At 54.5% G+C, this 23,389-nt stretch overlaps 1 protein-coding gene across 1 annotated transcript in view; it reads left to right on the top strand.

The window, feature by feature from the left end:
• Window positions 1-23,389, top strand: part of ABCC1 (ATP binding cassette subfamily C member 1 (ABCC1 blood group)) — a 98,376-nt gene that overhangs the window by 53,304 nt on the left and 21,683 nt on the right. Inside the window, exons 15-20 of the mRNA XM_077773194.1 lie at window positions 1,570-1,645; window positions 3,538-3,664; window positions 8,085-8,261; window positions 9,916-10,083; window positions 12,216-12,390; window positions 21,876-21,969. Of these exons, the coding sequence (XP_077629320.1) occupies window positions 1,570-1,645; window positions 3,538-3,664; window positions 8,085-8,261; window positions 9,916-10,083; window positions 12,216-12,390; window positions 21,876-21,969 (817 nt within the window). The remainder of the gene's footprint in view (window positions 1-1,569; window positions 1,646-3,537; window positions 3,665-8,084; window positions 8,262-9,915; window positions 10,084-12,215; window positions 12,391-21,875; window positions 21,970-23,389) is intronic.

A 23,389-nucleotide genomic window follows, 5' to 3' on the forward strand; every position in this document is an offset into this window, starting at 1 on the left:
AGTGCCTCACCGCCCCCACCACCCCCGCCAGTGTTGACAGCCGCAGATGTCTCTAGACATGATGTCCTCTGGGGGCAAAGTTGCACTGGTTGAGAACCACTGCTCCCTGGATGCTGGAATCTTCCCGACATCCCCAGCCTAATGGTTATCAGTTTGTTCCGTCCTGAGGACCAGTCACCCCCCACACCCTCCTGCCCTCAGGACCAGNACACCCTTCCGTCCTGAGGACCTAGTTCCTCCCCCCAACTCTTGATCCTGAGGGCTTAGGGACTAAGCCCCCCCGTCGATGGTACAGTGCCATCTACTCCTGGGTCACATTTCTCTGCCTAATGCAGGGCTGACATTAGTTTCAGGTCAGTAAAGTTGCTCATGATTCCCTACAGGTGTCTTGTTGCGAAACCAGGCCTCTGGAAAACCCCGAGGCCTCCTGGTATGGCCTGGCCCTCAGCACCCCCTTCCCTCCCTCATGACAGTCTCCTAGGCTGTTGACTTATTGAGATGTTTATCCACACTCTCTGGGTGCCAGACAGGGCCACCTTGGCAGCTCCCGGCAGCATCGTGGTTTTCTAGCTGGCCTCGCTCAAGTGGCTTTTCTTTAAATTCCTTAAATAGCACCTTCCCATTTCCTCCTTGGCCTGGGTCGCACGGGGACAGGGAGGGCTGGGGACTGAGCTCGTTAGGTTAGGTTAACCAGTAACTTCCTCTTGCAATGGGCTTTTGTTTCTCTGTTGTGTGGGGGAATTTATTTCTTTATTTGACAGCTTAAAAACACACACCCGTCTTATCTCTAGGTGGTTTTAAGGAGGCTCATAGTGAAGTGTCAAAATTGTTTTTTTTTGTAAGTAAGGGGCATAAAGTATAAAAGGAGAGAAGGAGAGGGAAAGTGAAGGAAGAGGTGCCGGGAGCTTAGAAGCCCGAGGAGCTGTTATCCACAAAACTCCGGCTCTCTTATCCCGTCCACCCCGTGATACCCACCTCCCGTTCCACAGCCTGCTTTTGCACAGTTCCTGTGGCTGCTGTTCCAGGAAGAGGGACCTGCCATGTGAGCAGGGGCGGAGGGAGAAGGGGTCCAGGGAGGTGCATTAGGATGTCACCCTGTAATCCAGGAGCTGTGGGCCAAGGGTGCCACTTTGAACATAAAGGAAGGGCATAGAGGGTGGTGAGGGTCAAGGGCAAGCCCCGTCTGACGGAGACAAGTGCTTGCTCTCGTTGACCTTGGCTTCTGCCCAGCACCCCACCCCACCCCCCACAGAGCTGCCCGATCCTCCCCAAGGGAGGCCCCGGAGCTTTAAGTAAACCCCCGGGGGGTCCCCCCACCCTGTGCGAGATGGGCATCTGGATGGCGCAAGCTTCAAGGCACAGCCCTGTTGTGGTTTCCTTCTGCTTCGTAGGTCTGATTGAGGCTCTTTAGAAACCAGAATGATGTAACCAGATAATGCCTAGTGCAAGTGTCTAGCACCTGCCATTGAACTTTTAAAAAGATAAGAGAAAAAAAAGCTAGAGCCTCCTGCTCATGCTTAGTCCCAGGGCTTCGTCTGTGCCTGACATGTTGTCTCTGGTGCTTTTCAGGTGGGGGCACAAATAGCATCACTGTGAAGAATGCCACGTTCACGTGGGCCAGGAATGACCCTCCAACACTGAATGGGTAAGCCAGGACGTGGAGAGAGGCAGGGGGCTCTGGTCACACGTGGATCCCAGCCACCCTCTAGCTCTGTGACTCTGAGGCCTTTCTGGGAAATTGGTCTAGCCATACCTGTTAGGGCTGCGGGAAGGAGCAGATGAGAGGGTGCGGGCACAGAGGGCTCCCTTGTATTGTAAATGACAGAAACCTTGCACAGATGGGTTTAGGAAACAGTTTTTGGATCGCATAACCGAGAGCCACTCTCAGGTACAGCGTGATCCGGGGTCTCCGTGCCGTCAGGATTCTCTCCGTCTTGTCTTTGTTCGGTTTCCCTGTGCGCTGCTTCCTTCTCACGCTGCCTCCCCAGTCATGGCGGCAAATGGCCCCATCAGCTCCCGGTGTACCTCTTACCTGGGTGGGAGACCCAGCTGGCCCTTACTGGCCCGGGTCGGGCCATGTGCCGCTCCCCACGCCAGTCCCCGTGCTAGGAGAGAGATCCCTCGTCTACCAGGCTGCATCGAAGGCGTGAGGCTCCAGGTGGGGCCCCTGAATGGAGTTCTTGTCACAGGGCTTTGCTGGGATGGAATTGTCCTCTCCAAGACCCCCCTGCTGCCCAAGTCACCCTTCCCGGCCACCTCCCCATCTGGCACCAAAGCCCGCGGTATCCAGGAATTGACCCGGTTCCCCAGGCAACTAACTGGTCAAGTGCCTCCTAGTTCTTTCTGAACTGGGGAGGCCTTGCTCAGTGGCTCTGTCAGGCTTCCCCAAAGGAGTCCCCAAAAGGCCCAGAATGGACCTTTTTAGGGGCCAGATTTATCCCCCATCCCCCTTCACAATCACCCCCTCTCTGGGTAGCCGAATTATTGCTGTGTGTTACCTGAGGAAGCAGGAGGGACAGACTCTTTGTAAACTTCTTTTTGCATCTGGAAAATTCATGGTGGGGCTGCGTGCTTGGGAAGCTCTTCCTTATGTCTGACTGAAGTCTGCCTGCCTCAGTCGTTGCTTTGCTCTCTCGTCTGCCTCCCTCGTCTTCTTGTTCCACGCGCCCCGCCCCACCTCCGCTCTTGAGCTCCCCATACCTTTCCCAATCCAAGCCTTTTCTCTCCTTATCCTATAAAAATAATCCATTCTCCCCTGGGGTTCCCCTCACCCATCCCCCCTCAGCACAGGAGCAAAGCATAACCGGTATGACCGAATAGCAGGTTCGTGAGCGTGAAACAGTCCGTGACGGCAAAATCCAGCAGCATTTCTACTCCTGTGTTGCCGTAGTAACGCATCCACTGGCAAGCACAGCCAGCGTGAGTCAGCCCGGAGAGGCCGCGGGCTCGGGGTGCCGGCCCTTCCCTGGTGCGTGCAGTCTGCCCCGGCTTGGCGGCGACTGGCCCGTGGCCTCGGTCAGGTGGTCTTGCCAGCAGAGCCCGGAGCTTACTGTAGTGCTTGGCACCACCGTTCCTCAAAGGATGGCTTCGGTAGGGATGTGTTTCTCAGACTCCGGTGCGGCCACCACGGGGCCCCCTTCAGACCCCGNTCCTGTGCCCATTTCTCAGGCCCTGACCGCACCTGTTAGTCCACAGCCTCGGCATCCTCCTAAGCTGTTCCTGGGTTTCTGCGTCCGGTGCTGCTTACCTCCTTCGGAGCCGCATCGAGGCATCTGTCTGTCCCCGGGTGGCTCCCTGAGCGGGACCTGACTGCCAGGTGATCCCCGCTGCGTCTGCTTCTCTAAGACACCTACATGCCTGGCCCTCGCTCGTCCCCTGAGCTAATAAGCTTAGCAGTAGGGACGGCGGGTCATTTCCAGAAGGCTCCTACCAGCCCCGCCGTCCGCCTCTCTCCACTCTGGGTACGTCCAGCTCTGGTGGGTCACCGCCTCTTCAGGCAAGGGTGTGGCTGAGGCAGAGCACGTTATGTCATTTCAGCATTACCTTCTCCGTTCCGGAAGGTTCCTTGGTGGCCGTGGTGGGCCAAGTGGGCTGTGGAAAGTCATCTCTGCTCTCAGCACTCCTGGCCGAGATGGACAAGGTGGAAGGGCACGTGGCTATCAAGGTAGGACGAGGACTGGGGGAGGGGGAGGGGGCGGTGCCGGCCTGAGAGGAAGGTCAAGTGCGGTGCCCTGTTTTGTTTCACGGCGGCCCCTGTGCAGGAAGTGAGAGCAGCGAGGTCTCCCTCCTCCTCTCTCGTTCTCCCTGCTCTTCTCTGTGCCCCAGAAGGCAAGAGTTGTGTCGCTTACCCCTGCTGGATCCCAGCACCGAGAATAGTGCCCACAGCAAGTAGTAGATGCTCAATAAATACTCCGTAAACACACCAGTGCTCCCTGGTCCACTCACTGTCTCTAACCCTCTCCCCATCTCTGGCCCTTAGAATGCATCTCGTGGCCTCTCTTGATGCGTGAGTCTTTCTGGCTTGTTCTGTCTGTATGTGGATCTCTCTGTGTATCTCTGTATAAATGTAACAAAACTTAAAATTTTTGATTTGTGTCTTTGGGATATTCTCTCAGAGAATTCTTTTTAAGGGAACTGTTTAAATTCCGAGTGGTCCCTTGAATTCTTAATAGAGGACTAGAAGAACTAGAGTTTTTTGGTTTTTAAATACACAGGACTTCGAACTAAGTTGAAATATTCCCCAAGAGAGAGTTTAAGAGGCTGCTTTAGTGAACAAATGAGTCTCGCTGGATGTCAACAGCCCTGTTTGGCATTTAGCGGAGTCCCCATGAAGGACTTTCCCTGGAGTAGAAGGCTTCCCTCCAAGTTTCCTTGACATCGGCATTTCTGGGAGTGTGGTCTGCTGCAGGCTCATCTTGCGGTTGAAGAATAGAGACTTCCGGGCTTAGACGGGCTTGGGAGACCATGCAAACGCAGATCCCCTCTGTCCTGGAGAATTAAAATAAACATGAATCAAGTAAAGGTTCTGAGAAGTCCCGCAAGGAGAAGAAAACTTATTTAAGTCTGGTTAACTGAGTGTGCTCCAGGCGTGCTTGCTCGTACAACTGTTTGCATCCTCAGAATTACTGTCTCTCGGAATCCCGTCTTAGGAATGCTGGTGTATGCAGTTGTTTTTATTTCAGAGCAAAGTCCGTTTTTTTGTTTTTGGGGTTTTTTGTTGTGATTTTGTTTGTTTATATGAGACCCTTTAGCCTGGTATGCATTCATAGAAAGGTGTACGTTACACTAGTTGGGTCTAAACTAAAGGCATTTAGCTGTTGTTTTCAGAAATGTCTCATCGCTGCTTTTAAAGTACACATTGTAGAGTAAGCTTAAAGGGCAGGGTAGCCTGCGTTGCTGGAAGTGAGCTCCAAACCATCCACATTGTGTCCTGGTTCGTTGATGGCTTCCCATCATGGCAGCGCTCCTGACGGTGCGAGCTGGCTGGTTTTCTGCTGCAGTGGGGTGTCCGATGCGGTGTGGTGTCGAGCAGCATTCCTGACCTCTGTCCACTAGATGCTGGTGACAACCAGGAGGGTCTAGACATTGTCAGATGTCCCTCGGAAAGCAAAATTGCCCCTGGTTAAGAACCACTATTTTAAAGTTAAAAAACAAAAAAAAAAGCTTTAAATACAGAAATGATGGATCTGGAAGTTGAGGATGCACTGAGTATTTAGTTTGATGAGTTGATAGACTTCTCTGACTGGTTATTTTGCCCTGCAAAGGAGCATGCTAGAAATGTGCTGAAAGTATTAATTTCCTCCAGGTATTTTTATTTGTGCATATACCGTGTCTGAATTATCTGCAGTTCTCTGGTGAGGCTTTGTGACATTTTGGTCTCTTGTAAGTTAGAATAATAGTTAAGTTTAGTTATTTATCTGAGAATGAAGATTGGGATTTGAAATACCTGCATCTCTCTCCCAGCCTTGTCCCTCTAGAATTCCCTTATGTGAGAATCTTCGCTCATAGGGGCGCCTGGGTGGCTCAGTCGGTTAAGTGTCCAACCCTTGGCTTGGGCTCACGTCATGATCTCATGGTTCGTGAGTTCAGGCCCCTCATTGGGGGTTTGCACTGACAGCACAGAGCCTGCTTGGGATTCTCTCTCCCTCTCTCTCTGCTACTCGCATGCATGTACACCTACTCTCTCTCTCTCTCAAAAACAAACATTTAATAAAAACAAAAGAATCTTGGGGTGCCTGGGTGGCTTAGTCGGTTAAGCGTCTGACTTTCGCTTAGGTCATGATCTCGCGGTTCATGGGTTCGAGCCCCGTGTCAGGCTCTGTGCTGACTGCCAGCTCAGAGCCTGGAGCCTGTTTCAGTCTGTGACTCCCTCTCTCTGACCCTCCCCTGCTCACGCTGTCTCTCTCTCTCTCCTAGAAAAAAAAAAAAAAACATTAAAAAAATTAAAAAAAAAAAAGAAAGCATTGCAAAAAAACAAAAGAATCTTTGCTCTCCTTGCCCTTCCTGTGAAGCACACACTCCTCCCCAGAACCCCTAGCCTGGTGTGAGCAGGTCCCTGCTGCGCTCCAGCTCATTCCTGCCTGTCTTCCCCTTCACACCATGTTCCAGTCATACTGGCCTTCCTGTTCCTTGGATGTGCCGGGTTCTTCTCATCTCGGGGCCTTTGCACATGCTGTTCCCTCTGACTGGCATGCTCTTCCATCTCCTCTTTGTCACACCAACTTACTGTTACCTGTTGGTCCTTTTTTAGGACTTTTTAAAATTACTAAAATACATGACACAAGTGCCCTCACCCCAGCCCTTACGCTCATGACATTCTTGGCGCTCTATCACATGGAAGTGAACACCGAACTTTTGAAACATGAGTTGACATAGAAGTCCTTGCTTACATTTCATCAAGGATATTTCCCCAAGGAATCCTTCCCTGACGACCCAAGCTAGGTCTCCCTTCTTTTTTTTTTTTTTGTTTTTTTTGTTTTTTTTATTCATTTTTTTTAGGAGAGAGAGAGAGAGAGACAGCGCGAGCAGGGGAGGGTCAGAGAGAGAGGGAGACACAGACTCGGAAACAGGCTCCAGGCTCTGAGCTGGCTGTCAGCACAGAGCCCGATGCGGGGCTCGAACCCACGAACCGCGAGATCATGACCTGAGCGAAAGTCGGACGCCTAACCGACTAAGCCACCCAGGCGCCCCGCTAGGTCTCCCTTCTTAAAGGACTTTTTTAAAAACTTTATTTTGAGAGAGAGACAGAGAGAGGGAGAGAGAGAATGAATCCCAGGAAGGCTTCACGCTCAGCACAGAGCCCAATGCAGAGTTCAGTGTCACAATTGTGAGATCACGACCTGAGCTGAAATCAAGAGTCAGATGCTTAACCGATGGAGCCATCCAGGCTTCCTTTTAAAGACTTTTTATTTATGTATTTATTTTTGTTTATTTATTTTAAAGTTTCTTTATTTATTTTGAGAGGGAAAACAGCACGAGTGGGGGAGGGGCAGGGAGAGGAGAGGAAGAGAGAATCCCAAGCAGGCTCCATGCTGTCAGTGCAGAGCCCAGTGCAGGGCTTGAACCAGTGAAACTGAGATCATGACCTGAGCTGAAACCAGGAGTCAGTCACTTAACCAACTCAGCCACCCAGGCGCCCCTTAACTTTTTAAAGGACTCTTTTTTTTCTCTCTCTCTCTCAACATTTACCCGACTGTGATCAAATAATTTTTTTTTTTTAATCAGGTCAGGGACTTCTTTTTTTTTTTTTTTAAAGTTTGTGAGAGAGAGAGAGAGAGAGAGAGCGAGAGAGAGAATCCCGTGCAGGCTCAGCACTGTCCCTGTGGAGCCTGAATTGGGGATAGAGCTCACCCAGTCAGGGCTTGAAATCATGAACTGTGAGACCATGACCGAAGCCAAAGTTGGATGCTTTACCTACTGAGCCCCCAGGTGCCCACCGTCAGAGGCACCCCCCAATGTCAGTGGCTCAGAGGCACCCCCCATGTCAGCGGCTCATCCCTCCCCGTCAGGGGCACTCCCCGCACATCAGCGGCTCACCCCCCCGTCAGAGGCACCCCCCGCATATCAGTGGCTCACACCCCCATCAGAGGCACCCCTCCACGTCAGCAGCTCGCTCCCTCCCGTGTCAGAGGCACAGCCCCCCCCACGTCAGTGGCTTGCCCCCCCACATCAGAGGCATGCCCCACATTAGAGGCACCCCCTCATGTCAGTGGCTCACCCCCTCCCCCCTTCATAGGCACGCCACACGTCAGAGGCACCCCCCCCACCTCAGAGGCACGCCCCACGACTCTCGCCCCTCTCGAGGGGCAGGAGTTATTCACTGCTGGAGGCTTTCCATGAATACTTACGAAGTACAGGGCTGTAGTTGCGACAAGGCAGGTTTCCGCCCTGGATTCCTGCTGTTAGGGTGGGGTCTGACCGCACGTCTGGCCTCTGAGTCTGTCGTGACTCAGTTTCCCCCTTGCCAAAACAACGGGTGTGATAAAAGCATCTCGGGAAGTAGAGTCCCCCCGGGGAGTAGAGGGCCCGCTCCACCTCGTTAACCAAGTCTGTCTGTCTCTCTGCCCTCTGTTTTTGCCGCCTAGGGCTCAGTGGCCTACGTCCCCCAGCAGGCCTGGATTCAGAATGATTCTCTCCAAGAAAACATCCTTTTCGGACGCCCGCTGCAGGAGCGGTATTATAAGGCTGTGATCGAAGCCTGTGCCCTCCTCCCAGACCTCGCAATCCTGCCCAGTGGGGACCGGACGGAGATTGGAGAGAAGGTCAGTCGGCGCGGCCCCGGGAGGGGTCAGCCGCTAAGTCACAGGGGCTGGGGCTGAACGCTTACTCTCCCTTCTGACCACGGTTGGCGGGCCCACGCTGGGCTCAGCCGGGCAGCTCAGCCCCACGCCCAGAGTCTGCCCCGCATGGCTCCTTGCTGCGGCTTCGCTGAAGGGGTGGTAGCTCTACCGAGGGCGCCCTTCTCATGGTGACAGCAGACTGCCCAAGAGACCAACTAAAACCCAAGATGTCCCTTAACGCATATTGTCCTTTTCACTTGGTTGAACTGAAAGATAAGAGAGCAGGAAGTGCCCTTGACCTTTGCAGTCATGTGACTGCAGAGTCACGTGACGGTGCTCTACAGGGAAGAGGGGTGCCAGTGATTCAAATGTCCACGATCCCTTCCAGAGCAATGATAATCATAAAAATAATATGGTAGCCAATGTTGTTGGGCATTTACTGTGCACCAGCTACGTGATAGACATTTTACTTGTATTTTGTCCTCACAGCAAGCCCAGGCAGTGGGATTGACTGTCATTTGCTTTGTGGTTGAGGAAGGGGAGGCATGGGGGGCTAAGTGACTTGCCCAAGGGCCTTCCCACTGATGTTTATTTTTTGAGAGAGAATGCGAATGTGGGAAGGACAGAGGGAGACACAGAACCTGAAGCAGACTCCAGGCTCTGAGCTGTCAGCACAAGGCCCGACGTGGGGCTCGAACTCACAAACCACCCGAGCCAAAGTTGGACGCTCAACCGACCTGAGACACCCAGGTGGCCCTGAGTTAGTTGTTTTAACGCACGTGTCTCTTCCTGCCACGTGGAGACTCCTCATTCTCCCTGTCTGGCTGCCGGCACCCAAGTCTAGAGTGAGAGTATATGGCTGCGTCTGGCATCTGCCCCGGGCCGAAGAGTGTGGCCAGAGTGGCCGTCTGAAAGAACCTGGCTGCCAGGACCCCCGCTGGGTGCCTAGGGAGGGCGGGCACCTCTCACGAGAGACTGGGCCCTGTTAACCCGGCGGGCGTCCCCTCGGGCTCCCCAGCCACATGTGGAAGTGACAGTGGGTGGTCTGCAGGCCGAGGGACAGCTGTGACCGCTGCTGTGCGCTCCGCGTTGTGCCCTGATGCGAATGAGGAATCGGTGCCCTTCCTGCTGGTGAGTGGGGGTGGATGGCGGCACCCCCAGAGTCCAGCCCACCTTGGCCCTCTGTGGTTTCACAGTGAGCGAGAGGTCACAGCCAGCTCGCCAAAGCGTCCGCTGTTAACTAAAGCAGCCGTGGCGGTAGCAGTAAGATCATTGCTGTGTCAGCTGGAGCCTTGTTAGACTCCAAGGTCAGGAGCCTTCGTTGTCGCCCCTGTGTTTTGGGGCTGCGAGCCACCCCTTGCTGAATGCCTGCTCTGTGCCAGGTGTCCGCTCGGGCTCACAGCGGCTCCGGTTTCCCTTATGCCTATTTTAGGGTTGAGGCTGGACTCCACGGTCGGCCTTGAGCCCCGTCCGTGCAGATGCAGTCTCCTGCCTCTGCTTCCTGCCCAGACGGTAGGAGGCAGTGCTGCTCCGGGGCCACCAGCCGGGCCTGCTGCCTCCTGAGCAGGCTCCCCCCTGCCCCCGCAGGTTGCACGGCTCCCTAGGAAACGTGCCCTTGTGCTCTGTCTCTCCCCAGGGCGTGAACCTGTCCGGGGGCCAGAAGCAGCGTGTGAGCCTGGCCCGGGCCGTGTACTGTGACTCTGACATCTACCTCTTCGACGATCCCCTGTCAGCTGTGGACGCCCACGTGGGAAAACACATATTTGAAAATGTGATTGGCCCCAAGGGGATGCTGAAGAACAAGGTAGCTGCCGAAGGGGCAGGGCTGTCTGGCCTCCTCGCGCATCGACTCAGTCAGAATGTGCCCCCTCTGGGAATTCATCACGTCCCACTCTCCAGGATTATTTTATTATTATTATTATTATTATTATTATTATTTTAATGTTTATTTTTGAGAGAGAGACAGAAGATGAGTCGGGGAGGGGCAGAGGGAGAGGGAGACACAGAATTGGAAGCAGGATCCAGGCTCCCAGCCATCAGCACGGAGTCTGATGCGGGGCCCAAGCTCAGAAACTGTGAGATCATGACCTGAGCCAAAGTTGGATGCTCAACCGAGCCACCCAGGCGTCCCCTCCCCCCCTTTTTAATTGGACTTGAGAACACATTTCTAGTGCTTCCCTTGGATGACTTCCTGGGACAGCTTTCTTGCTCTCGTCCTTCTAGGGGGACGTCCTTGTCACTGACTTGAAGTCCGTGCCTCCACTTGGCCAAAGGAGACTACTCTTCCCGATTTAATAATGCGTGGCTTCGCAGAGGGAAATCCTGCCCCCTCTGACTGATGAGGCAACTCTCCCTTCCCTGCTCAGGTGGCTGCAGGCTGAGGGACAGAGGTTTGGAGCAGGAAAAGTGCCTATAGCATCTGAACAAGGCAGGAAATGCAGCGTCTTCCCTTTAGTAGTAGTATTATCATCATCGTCATCATCGTTTTTAGGGGAATTATAGGATTTTTGGGAGGAAGTACTGCTTTTCTGTGTTTTTTTTCTTCTGAAGAAGTAACACATGTCCAGGGGGAAAATAGAGGAGATTCAGAAAAATACAACAAAGAAAGAAAAAAAAAGCAATTTTCCACAACCCCACCTCATGCAGATTTTTTATTTCAAGTCTTCAAAAGTTTTTTACTACGTTATGTCATGCGTATACATGGTGGGCATCCGTGCCACTTAAGCTGTGGTGAGCATCCGTGCGCACCACACAAATTCTGCATCAGCGTGATTCTTGGCTGAAAAGTTTTGTTGTCAAAAATCTAAAACTCAGAGTGTAAGAGTGTGTAAATAAAGCAAAAAAAAAAAAAAAAAAAAAGAACACANGCTATAGCATCTGAACAAGGCAGGAAATGCAGCGTCTTCCCTTTAGTAGTAGTATTATCATCATCGTCATCATCGTTTTTAGGGGAATTATAGGATTTTTGGGAGGAAGTACTGCTTTTCTGTGTTTTTTTTCTTCTGAAGAAGTAACACATGTCCAGGGGGAAAATAGAGGAGATTCAGAAAAATACAACAAANACTTGAGGGCCTGTCTTGAGAGCAGGGGCCAGCAGGCTGCTTGCTGCCTGGCTCTGCACCACCCTGGAGCCTAGAATGGTCTTTACATTCTTAAGTGGTTGGAAAAATCTGGAGAAGAAAGTATTTTGTGACATGAAAATTGCATTGAGTTTAAATATTAGCATCTGTGTATTTATATACACATATCATATAGACATACATTTATTGGGACACAGACTATCTTTTTCCATCTTATGTACGGTCTCCATGACGCTGCGGCAACGCAACCGCTGGTTGCTATAGTAACCGAGGGAGGCATAAAGCCTAAAGTATTTACCATTTGGCCCTTTAAGAAAAAGTTTGCCAACTCGTGTCATTTGATGAACGTGCTTCCAAACTTGGACTCAACTGGATAAAATATAGACAGACGTACAAATTTTGCAGTGTTTTTTTGGAGATGGCGGATTACTTAAAAAAAAAAAAGACGAAGCCCTTGCACACAGATTGTTTTGTATCTGTGTCACTTTTTTATTCACGCACACATGCATGGTGCCGTGCTGCCCTGTCCTGCCTCCCGCTCATCCTTGAGATTTCTCTTCACAAATAGGCTTCCCCGTCTGTCACCCTTGTTAAAGCGGCAGCTTCCCACCCTCGGCCTCGTCCCCCCCAGCACACGCCGTGTTGTACTTGTACTGGTCCTTTCTCCCCCACCCAGAAGTGGGGCTGGGGTCTGCGTCCCTCCCTGTGGGCCCCCAGCTCCTGGCAGGTGCGTGTTGGGGGGAGGCACCCACAGACTGGGGCGTCCCCGGCACTCAGATGTGCGCTTGGCCAGCGAGGCGTAGGGAATCGCGCCCGTGCCCGGGGCGCTGACTCGCCGTCCCCGCTCTGCCCGCAGACACGGCTCCTGGTCACGCACGGCATCAGCTACCTGCCGCAGGTGGATGTCATCATCGTCATGACCGGAGGCAAGATCTCGGAGATGGGCTCCTACCAGGAGCTGCTGGCCCGGGACGGGGCTTTCGCCGAGTTCCTGCGCACGTACGCCAGCGCGGAGCAGGATCCGGATGACGGTACGGCCCCCGCTGCCTCCCGCAGGCCGCCCCTCGCCCCTCCGTGCAGCCGGTCGGCCCTGGGCCAGCCCCTTCAGGAGCCCCCCGTTTCCGGGCTGAGCTGAGAGGGAGTCCCAGCCCAAGTCCTGATTCTCTGCTGCGACGTGGCTTTGGGCCGACCTTCAGTGTTCTCGTGGGCACGTGACAGGGCCCTCAAGAGGCTGTGGGAAGCGGTGACGCGTGATCCGGAATAGATGCAGGTCGTGGCAGTCGGCAAGACCCGGGTTTGCATCCCGCTTCCCCTCTTACTGGGGTCCCCCAAGCCCGTCTGAGCCTCAGTTTCCCCGCTGATAATAACAGAACAAGCTTCTGGCACTTGGTGGAGACTTCACAGCTGAATTCCAGGGAGCCCGGGGCGGGGTGCCTGGCACAGGGCATTTGGCCCATGACAGCCGCCGTCATTACCCGCGCTGGGAAGAGTGCCCGTCATTTAACCCCATGCCTTTGGCACCTGCCAGGTCGTGCGGCGCTGCCCTTCCCAGCTGCCGCACCGGTGTGCCCTCTCAGGCCTGGGTTCCGAAAGCTGGGACCTCACCGTGTCCTTACTTGAAGGCTTCTGTGGGGAGACTTCTAAGAATCCGTTCTCTCCTCTCAGTCGGCTTCAAATTCAGGGGATGGGTTTGCAACCTTTGGGCCACCCTGTGTCTCATCCGTCGGACTGGCATCTCAGGCCCCTTGCCTCCCCTCTCCTTGGAGTTCTGACTCGACAGAGAGGGGAGAGGTCATCTGACACCTTTGCTACTTGGCTTTCAGCTGTCGCTAAGAAGAATGAAGAAAAGAGAGATCGCTCTTCTGGCCCCGGTCTCCTATCTCCAGGAGCTAATTACAGGCTCCCCGAGCCTCCGGGGCACGCTCCTTACGTACCTTCTCCCCCAGGGAGGCCTCGGACGGACTGTCCACCGGGGCGGGGCTGCAGGACTGCCTCGTTGGGCATTTGCACGGGCGCTTTTATTCTAGGAGCTGGGACGCCCGGCTTGCTGAGTGTTTCCTGGGACCCCTGTTCTGTGCCGGAGCCCCTCACTGACCCCTTCCGATGACTCACGAGGGAGCAGAATTGTTATTCCCAGTTCACTGGTGGGGAAACTGAGGTCTGGGGAAACCTGTCCCTTCTCTGTCAGGGACCGCCGGGTTTCTGTAGCTGTGAATGGGGCTGGTCCCTAGGAAAGAGCTGTTTACTCTTCATCGATGTAGTCATTCAGACTTTTATTAAGCATCTACTACGTGTTGAGTGCTTGTATTAAGTCCCTAGGGCTGCCTTGACAAAGCGCCACAGGCTGAGTGGCTTAAGCAGCAGAAATGGAATCTCTCACAGTTTGGGAGACGGGAAGCCAGAGACCGAAGTGTTAGCAGGACTGACTTTCTGAGGCTCCGAGGGAGAGGCTGTTCCACGCCCACCCGTGGGTCTGTAGATGCATCACCCCAATATCTGCCTCCGTCTTCACACAGCGTCCCTTGCGTGTTTCTGTCTAGTTTCCCCTTTTATAATGACCCCAGTTATATGGGCTCAGGGTCTGCCCTAATGACCTCATCGAAACTCCTTACACTTGCACTAACCTGTCTCCAAATACAGTCACAGTCAGGGGTCCTGGGGCTGGAAGTTCAGTACATGAATTCCTAGAACAGTTCCGCTCCAGGTTCTGGAAGGGCAGAAGTGAATGCCGTCTGGACAGACCCCCACCCCCGTGGAGCTCAGGGTCTGTTGGGAGGAAAGGGCAAAGCACAGATCAAGAAGCAAAGGTCACACAGAGCGGTAAGTGCTGTGACAAAGAAACTCACACGCAGGACGATGAGCTGGGGAGTGATGAGCAGGGCGGCCAGAGACGCCCTTTCTGAGGAGGGGACGGTGGCCAGGAAAGTTGCCAGCAAGGAGAAAACATGGGCAACAGCGTTGTGACGCAGGGAACAGCAAGTGCACAGGCCTCGGGCCCGGCGCGAGGTCAGTTGTTGAGGGAACAGAAAGGAGGCCGGTGTGGCCAGATCAGGGTGGGCGAGGGGGCGGTGGTGGGAGATGCGCCTCCAGGGTGAGGAGCTGGGGCTTTGGTCTCGATGCAGCGCGAGTCCAGTGCATGTCAGAGGGGGGGCAACCTGCCCAAGGACGCACGGAGTCGGCTGGCGGCGTGGGACCTCGCGTCCAGCCTCTCCCGGCACCAGTGCTCTGTGTGTCTGCCGGGGGGCGGGGCTCACCCGGGCCTCTGCATTCAGAGGGTGCCGCGGGGGCCCAGGGGTTTGCCACGGTTTCATGAGATGCAAGTCGCACAACGTATGATCCATTTAAAGCGTACCGTCTAGTGATTTCACAGTGCTCAGAGTGGGGCAGCCATCGCCAAAACCAACTTGAGAACGTTCCGGCCACCCGTCCAGAAGACCTTGTCGCTGTTAGCAGTCACCGTTCTGGCCATTTCGTGTAAATGGAATTCTAGGCTGGGGTGCTTTGTGAGTTGGCTTGTGTCACCTCGTGTGACGTTTCCGTGGCTCACCCGTGTGGCAGCCCACGTCTGCTTGATGTCTTTCCATGGCTGGGTAAGACACACCGCATTGTGTTTATTCGCTCATCCGTCCATGACGGTTCAAGTTGTTTCCATGCTTCAGCTGTTAGAATTGTGCTGCTATGAACCCTCTTGGCGTTAAAAGTATTTCCTTTTGCCAGTGTGAGGCAAGAAATTCCCACAGCTCGTCGTTCCTGCTGGGCATGAGTTTCTACATGTCTGTGCTCTTGTGGTCAGAAAGTTCTGCCGTAAGTCTAGCCTGCTTCCCTCCTGCTGCAGGGTTGCACGTGCTGGGTGAGGCAACCTCTCGACCCCTGTGTGTCTCAAGCCCCTCTCGCTTTAGGTGAACATAACCCTGGATGCTTTCTCAGGTGACACGTATGCCTTTAACTGAATCGATTCCCCAGAACGAGGTCTCCCTCCTTTCTGTCCAGGTGCACAAGGAGCGTCCTTAAACGCTGCTGACCACAGATGGGTTTTCACTTCCCTTCCTCCACCACTGCCAATGGATTCAGAGCATTTGATGCAAAACACAGAATACTGCTAGCTTAATTTTTTTTTTTTCTTTTCTCCTTTGGCCACATCAGCACGTCATTTGGCAGTGAAAATGCCACCTGCCGCCCTTCACAGCTGTGGGGATCATTTTCCTAATTCAGCCGAGCAGCCTCCCCGCAGAAGCCCTCAGCCCCGGGGGTCTGAACCCGGACCGGGCAGTGTCTCCGCTTTCTATCTCTCTTGAAGGGGCCCCCGGAGACACAGCTTGGCATCAGGGTCCCGTCTTGTGCGGCTGGAGCCAGCCTCCAGGAACCCACGACCTTGGATTTGTTTGAGCCACATTTCTGGCTTCCCCTAAAGGGAAACTCTTTTTTTCCTTGTTGGATAATCAGGTCTTTTTTAGAACACCCAGGCTGAAGGCGGAGAGCAGTTGGTTTGGGGGATTCTTTCCCGGGGCGGGGAGGTGGGTAGGGGAGAGTAGAGGTGACAGGAACTAGGCTTAGGAAAAGGGGATACTGACCAGTCTTGGGGGGATGTTTATCACACGGATTTGCAGGAAACCTACAAATTTTCTTCCTTCTTTTTCTTCTTCTCCTCTCCTCTCCTCTCCTCTCCTCTCTCCTTTCCTTCCCTTCCTTCCCCTCCCTTCCCCTCCCTTCCCCTCCCCTCCCCTCCCCTCCTCTCCCCTTTCCTTTCTTTGGCAAAGAGACTTACAAATTGACTCATTAACCTTTGTACCTGGAAGGTGAAGAACATTTCTGTGCACTCTGGTTTCTTTGTTAGGAACCTAAAATCTAGAATGTTGGTTTTTAGTGGAGGAGCATCTATGGCTCGCGGGACACTTGGCGATGTCTGGAGACAGTTTTGGTTGTGACAGCTGGGATGGAGGAGGACAGTGCTAACATAGAGAGTAGAGACCAGAAACGCTGCTAAGTGTCCTACAATGCACAGCACCCCCCACCCCCCTGAAAATGGAGCATCGTTTGCCAGCTGTCCTGAGGCTGAGGACCCTGCTGTGCTCCGACTCCATGCTGCCTCCTTCTTCCCTGTCGTCTTGGCAGAAACCTTTATCCCAGCAATGTGCCCACTTTTCAGAATGCATCCTTCACAACCTCATGTCTGATTTTTTCCATTTTTCAGATTTTTGCTGACAGTTTTGTTTTTTGTTTTTTGTTTTACTATAGAGAATCAATATGTGCTCATTTTAGAGAGTTGGAAGCTGCAGAGAAACATGGAGAACCAGGGAAAGGAATGCCCATCCCCTCACCCACCGGCCGGAGGGTCTTCTGTGTGTGTCTTGCCCCGACCCTCCTCCCGAGTGGAGTTGTGCCCTATTGTGCGCTCAGCCATCAGCTCTCCTTTCTTTCTTTCTTTCTTTTCTTAATGGCGGGTCAGGAGCACCTCCCCATATTGCAAAAGTCTCCCATAAACACCAAACAGCTGCTGGAGAGTCTGGCGTCCAGACGGCACATTCCTTCAGGCTGTCCTCAGTAGCAGTATTTCTTCGTCCTGAGTACGAAGAACTTTCTGGGCCCAGGAGGGTGGATCCGGCTGGGCGATGCAGCTGGTCAATTCCGTTTTTGGTCAAAAACGAAGCGTTGACTATAAAGCAGTGACTTGGATTCTTCCCTTGAGGGAGGTTTGCCTGCTGGCCGGTGCCCAAGCAGAGTTCCAGAACTTTCTTCAGAATAAACAACGGAGCTCTGAGGTGCTGGTTTTGAGGGCCAGTGGCTGGCTGGACACTGAGCCCAGGCAGCAGCACTTAGGAGTTCAGGGGCAGGGCCGAAGCTGGGCTTGTCAGCACAGCAGCCCTTTCCCAGGCATCTGGAGGCCCTGGAGACACATTTATTGGACTAGAAGCTTGGTGCTTTTGCTTAAAAAAAATCCTTATTATTTTACAGCACCCTCCCCCCTTCATTTTCCCCTTTCTCTGCTGTATTTTTCTTCATAGCACTAACCACTGCCTGACAGCTAAATCTGCATGTATTACTTTGTGTATTTTCTCTCTCTCTTTCTCTCTCTCTCTCTCTCCCCCCACCCCCTTGGAATTTAAGCTCCATGAGGGCTTTCTGGTCACTTCTGTGTCCCCAGGACTGGGAACAGAGCATGGCACAGAGTAGATGCTCAGTATAACGTGTTAAGTGAGCAAAATGGATGCATTGTACCTTGATTATTTAAGTCACATCCTACGTAAGCTTTGGACATTAACACAGATGTATAAAGATCCCAGATTAGATGAAAATATGCACTGATTTTACCCATTTCTCTAGAGTTGGTTTGGAAACCAGCTTTGCGGGGCATGGGTGGCTTAGTCTGTTGAGTGTCTGACTTCCGCACAGGTCATGATCTCACGGTTCATCAGTTCGAGCCCCATGTCGGGTTCTGTACTGACAGCTCAGAGTCTGGAGCCTGCTTCGGATTCTGTATCTCCCTCTCTCTCTGCCCCTCCCCCACTCATGCTCTGACTCTCTGTCTCTCAAAAATAAAAAAAAACATTAAAAATTTTTTAAAAATAGAAACCAGCTTTGTGGGTGTGGGATATGGGATGGCACCATGGGAGCCAGTGGGGTGCCCATTCTGGCACTGGAAGGTCAGCTCTGCTTCACTTGGCCATTGGTTTACTAATCTGTCCACCTGCATATCAGATGTATACAGAGCACTTGCGATGTCTGGTGACAGAGCACATGGGGATACCTGGTACTTGAGCCACTGTGTGGAATGGTGGCTCTTGGATTGTGCAGTGCACATCCTGTGTAACTCTGCGTGGCCATCTGATGTGCCAGGTGATGGGAATAGAGCAGTGGATGAGACTTGCTCTCTGTTTTCAAGAGCAAAAACAGAGTCTGATGGTGGAGACAAAGACCAAATAATCAAGCACATGGTGGTGCTAACCTCAGTGATGGAGGTGAGCCTGGGGATGCTGGGAGGGGCCAAGATCTGAGCCAAGTCACCTGCTCTTCCCCTTTTCTTGGCTCCATGAGCAGCTGTCTCAGAGTAAGGTTCCTCGTGGCCCAGACCTGTTGTGAGCAGCATCCGTCCTCGAGGAACTGAGGGCTGTGGGCTAGAGCTGAGGCCTGTGCGATCCCCAGCTGCCCCACCCGCCCTGCCCCGCCCCCCCGCTGTGGTACTGGGACCAGCGTGGACAGAGGGTTGGCTTGCATTTTTCTAGATCTTTTTATGTTTGACATGGTTATAACTTTCAGAGAAAGGCCTGGCCCCGTGCAGTGTGCTTGTCAGGGATCTACCCAGGACACGTGGGATGGGGAAACTGAGGCACAGATGCAGCCAGTCCTTTGGACATCTTGCCCTTCACCCTTAGGAGAAAGCATCCAGCCATCCCTCTGGGCTTTTATTATGATTATTATGATTATTTTATTTAGAGCACAAGGGGCAAATAGGGAGAATCTTAAGCAGGCTCCATGCTCAGTGCAGAGCCCAGTGTGGGGCTCGATCCCATGACCCAGGGATTATGACCTGAGCTGAAATCAGGAGTCAGACTTTGAACTGACTCAGCCACCCAGGCGCCCCCACTCCGGGCACTTAAATGGGGTAGTTTAGGAAAGGAGTTTTGCTTTGGTTCTTAACACCCTCCTGGATCTTGGGAATTCTCAGGTGCCAGAGTGGTGGATGAGGAGGAGGAGGGTCGGTGGTAGCTGGGTTAGACGTGGCCGTGCTCACGTGAAGAGGCTGCAGATGGGCTGGTCCTCTTGCTGCGTGCTTGGGGAGAGGCCCTCCGACTGTCTATAGACATTTATTGAGCCGCCACTATGTGCCAGGCTTTCTGGTGGGCCCTTGGGGATGTGGTCTGAATGCCCAGGTCTCCTGCTCATCAGCGCGGTGACCTGTCCTGTAGGTCAGATGACCATGATATGAATGTGTCCGGAAGGAGGTCTTGTCTACAAAATGCTTGGCATGCAGTGGATGGACAGCGAATGGCAACAGTGTGGTTATTACGACCCCACCCTTGCTTGCTGGGCATGGTCAAGACCTAGGCAGCCCAAGGTGGGGCACGGCGATGCGTGCCTGACGGAGTAACTGCAGGTGTCTGTGGGTCCCCAGAGGAGAGATGTCTGTCTGCAGAGTTGCAGCGGGGGCGGCTGCCCTGACCCCCTCTGCGAGGTGAGGGCATCAACCAGCTGCTGGAGTGGACCCGTCGCTCCTACCTTCCTTAAACAGCGGTATGTCTTAGGGTGCAGAGACAGGCTCTTCCGCGAGCCACAGAAGCCGACTCCAGCCCCTGGAGCAAGGGTGCTTCCTGGAAGAGAGCCAGGTAGCTCAGATAGCCAAGGCCAAACCAAACAAGCAAGACTCAGGAAATAGGAACCCCGGGAATCCCATTCCTTTAGGATGGATCACCCGGAGCTGTCTTTAGTCCTCAGGGGGTCACGGATGGTTCAGAGTCACTCGGAAAGGGTTCAGATGGGTGGCCCTGGGGCAGGGCCCCGAGGCTGTAGGAAGACGGAAGGGCTGAGCCCTTGGAAAGAAGGCACACGGAGCTGTGGATCGACCCGTGTTCACATCGCGCCCCAGGACTCTCAGTCCGTCCCCTTTCAGGGGAGAATTTTCCAGCTGCCCCGGCCACTGTGTCAACCTGTGGGCTGATTGGGTTGAGAAAGGGGTCACGGGAGGCCACCGTGCAGTCTCCCATCGGGATCTTGCGGCTCACTGTGAGTGAGGAGCAGAGCGGGAGGCTGAGGGTTGCAGAGGACAGCGTGTGCGGCCAGCTGGGAGAGGGGGCTCTCTGAAGCCCCTGCCGCAGCATAGGTGGCTCTGGGCGTGTTTTCAGGTGTCCCTGTCCCTGCACAGAGAAAGACGGTCAAGGCCAGGCCTGGGTCTCCGGTGCTGGGTGCATATGTGGCTGCCTGCGCCTGCATGGAAAATCCTGTTTGTTCTTAAAAAGAAATCTATAAAGCAGTGATTGCCAGTCTTGGATGCACCCCCAGATTATCTGTAGAACCTGTTTTTAGGCGTAACACTAAGTACCACTGTGGTGTCTTTCCCTCACCGCATGCTGTGCATGGCCTCCCACATCCCCCCAATTAAGAAGGTAGCTGCCGCCATCACTCCCACTTTGCAGATGTGAAAGTTGAGGCTCAGAGAGGGTTATTGCCTCCGTGGCACACACAGCTGGGAAGTAAGGGAACACTACATTCCTGACTGTGCTCTAACTGAGGATGGATGCCCGGCCCCCCACCCACAGTCATCGCGGGGACGGGTCTTGGCGGGGGGCGTCCCCACGTGGGTGCATCCTTCACAGCCAGGACGGAGAACCACCAGCTCAGAGCTCCCCGCCCCCAACCCAGGAAGGGTCCCTGCTCCGCTCTGCAGCGTCTGCCTCTTTGTGTTCCGCGCCGGCTCCCGTTCTGTCGGCGTGTTCCCAGGGTCACCCTGTCCTTGCTGGCTGCATGTTTGTCCCCTCCTGTAACCCTCCTCTTCCGGGCCAGCCCTTTGGAGCCCCGCACGGTGCGCCTCTGTCCTGGCAGCGGCGTGAGGAGAGGAGTGCAGAGCGGGGGTAACGATCACCTACAGCTGAGGAGTGCGGAGAGTGACGGTGGGTAACGTGCGCCAGCCGGGCACAGCGGCGCCGCTCACTTAATAAATGCCGTTGGGTTCCGGTGATGTGTTGACAGAGGGTGTGATTCCTGGACGGGGCACGTGCCCGGCTGGAATGTCCCCTGGTGGCTCTGCCAATTGTCCGGGAAGTTCCGCACCGCCGGGGAGACGGCCCTGCTCCAGGCACCCTGTACCCTGGACGTGTAGACCTCCCCACGAGCTAGCGGACGACGATCGGCCCTGGGAGGCAGGGGCAGATGACGCCTGTTGGCTGACGCTCTTGTCAGAACTGGCTGTGGGGCGCCTGGGTGGCTTAGTCAGTTAAGCGTCCGACTTTCGCTCAGGTCATGATCTCGCAGTTCATGGGTTCGGGTCCCGCTTCGGGCTCTGTGCTGACTGCCAGCTCAGAGTCTGGAGCCTGTTTCGGTCTGTGACTCCCTCTCTCTCTGACCCTCCCCTGTTGACGCTGTCTCTCTCTCTCTCCTAGAAATGAATAAAACATTAAAAAAAAAAAAAAAAGGACTGGCTGTGGTTTGAGTATCAGCCTTGCTTGGGGACCAGTGAGCTGTGCCCTGTTCCCCATGAGGCTGCTTGCATCCTGGCCCCTTGGGCTCAGCTTTGCGCGGCAGAGATGCTGTCCGCTGTGCTGCAGGCACGGGGCTCACTCGGGCCCGGCACCCCCCACGTCGGGCCCTCCGGACGGTTCAGGGCCCCACCTGTGCCCCGAGGGAGCCAGCCAGCGGCATGTGTCTCCTGCGCCGGGAGACTGTCTGCCGCCCCAGCAAAGCCGCTCTTGCTTTCTGAGCTTCCTGGGGCCAGTTATCTGTGTGGAAGTGACAGGGTTTCCTGAGCGTCTGGGGTCTTGGTGTCCGGCTCCTAAAATCACAATTTCCCTTCTCTGTCCTCCGCCAGGGTGCACAGGCCCCAGTAGTCCAGGGAAGGAGGTGAGGCAGATGGAGAACGGCATGCTGGTGACGGACGTCGCGGGGAAGCAGCAGCTTCAGAGGTACAGGCGGGCCCTTCCTCCGGAGCCTCCAGCCACCACGTCTCTGACCCCTGCCTGGGTCGGGAGCGGAGGGGGACCGGGGTGCCAGCAGGCTCTGTGACCGACCGTGACAGGCCTTCCGCTCTCTGGGGTCACGGAAGGTGTGGGCTGTCTGCCCCCTTGCCCAGATCACTGGGAGACCTTAGCTGGCACCGTTCTGCCGGTGACAGGTCTCACACAGGCCTCCAGACTTACCCATCTGCCTGTGCGTGGCACACTCAGGTTCTCCGCGTGGTATGGATCTTTACTCAGGTCCTTCGGAGGCGCCTGCACCGGTCAGGCCTTCAGGGCCGGCATCTGAGTCACAACAGTCATGGTGACGGCGACCACTGTGTTTAATGCGCCGTGAGGAGCTAAGCCCTGTATGGTCTGTTGAAATCTCATCTTCTCATGTTATAGATGAGCAAACTGAGCGCCCTCCCTAAGTCATGCAGCCGCAGAGAAACCGAACTTGCATTTGAACCCAATCCTGGTCTCTGAGCCCATGCTCCAAAGTGCTAGGCTTTGCTGCTTTAAAGGAGGTTGCTTTCAGCTAGACAGTTTGGGATTTGGAGGAGCGGTGTTCTGTGACCCTGGTTGCTTAACCTCTCGGTGCCTCGGTTTCCTTATCGGTCAGATAGGGTCTGTGCTGTACCTACCGCAGGTAGTGCATGAGAAGCACTCAGCACAGCACCTTGCTCCATCGACACCCAGTAAACAGCACTCACTTCTAACTGGGTGAGCTGGGGCCGCCTGCAGTTACTTCACTCAGGTGGGGGGATTTCACAGACGTGGGGCTGGGAAGGAAATGGACGTGAGCAGCTCCTCCCCTCAGGACCCGCAGGGCCGGATTTTTGTTGTACGGGCCAGCTGGGAGTGCTTCCTGCTCCGTGGAGGCGGTGGGCTAGCTCTGTGTATGTAAGCCATGCAGAACGGAGCCTCCCCTGGGGCCACTGCCAGGATTCAGGCGGTGAACAGTCAGCCGTGGCTGCTGTGACCTGAGAATTCGCTGAGGAAGCCACGAAAAGAAAGTACCTGGAGGGGTCCTGGGACCTCGGGGCAGGTGACGGTGGGGGCCTGCGGGGAAGAACCGTGAGTGGATGAGCTGAAGTGTAGGGGACACTGGGCATATCAGTTGCTATGTAACCGGTGACCTCAAACTTGATGGCTTGTCATCTCATGGCTTCTGCGGCCTCGGAAAGCCTGGGCTCGGCTGAGCTGGCTCGTCCGCTCAGGGTCTCACCCAGGCCGCGTCTGACGTGTCCGCCAGGCTGGGATCTCCTCTGAAGGCTCGGCAGGGGAAGGACCCACTGGAAGCTCCCATGGCTGCTGGCAGGATTCAGCCCCCAGGGGCTGGTCCCTGTCCTCAGTTTCTGCCTGGAGCCCTCCGGTCCCAGCCTCG

This window comes from Crocuta crocuta, unplaced genomic scaffold, assembly GCF_008692635.1.
Source record: "Crocuta crocuta isolate KB4526 unplaced genomic scaffold, BGI_CrCroc_1.0 scaffold16, whole genome shotgun sequence".
Taxonomy (NCBI): domain Eukaryota; kingdom Metazoa; phylum Chordata; class Mammalia; order Carnivora; family Hyaenidae; genus Crocuta; species Crocuta crocuta.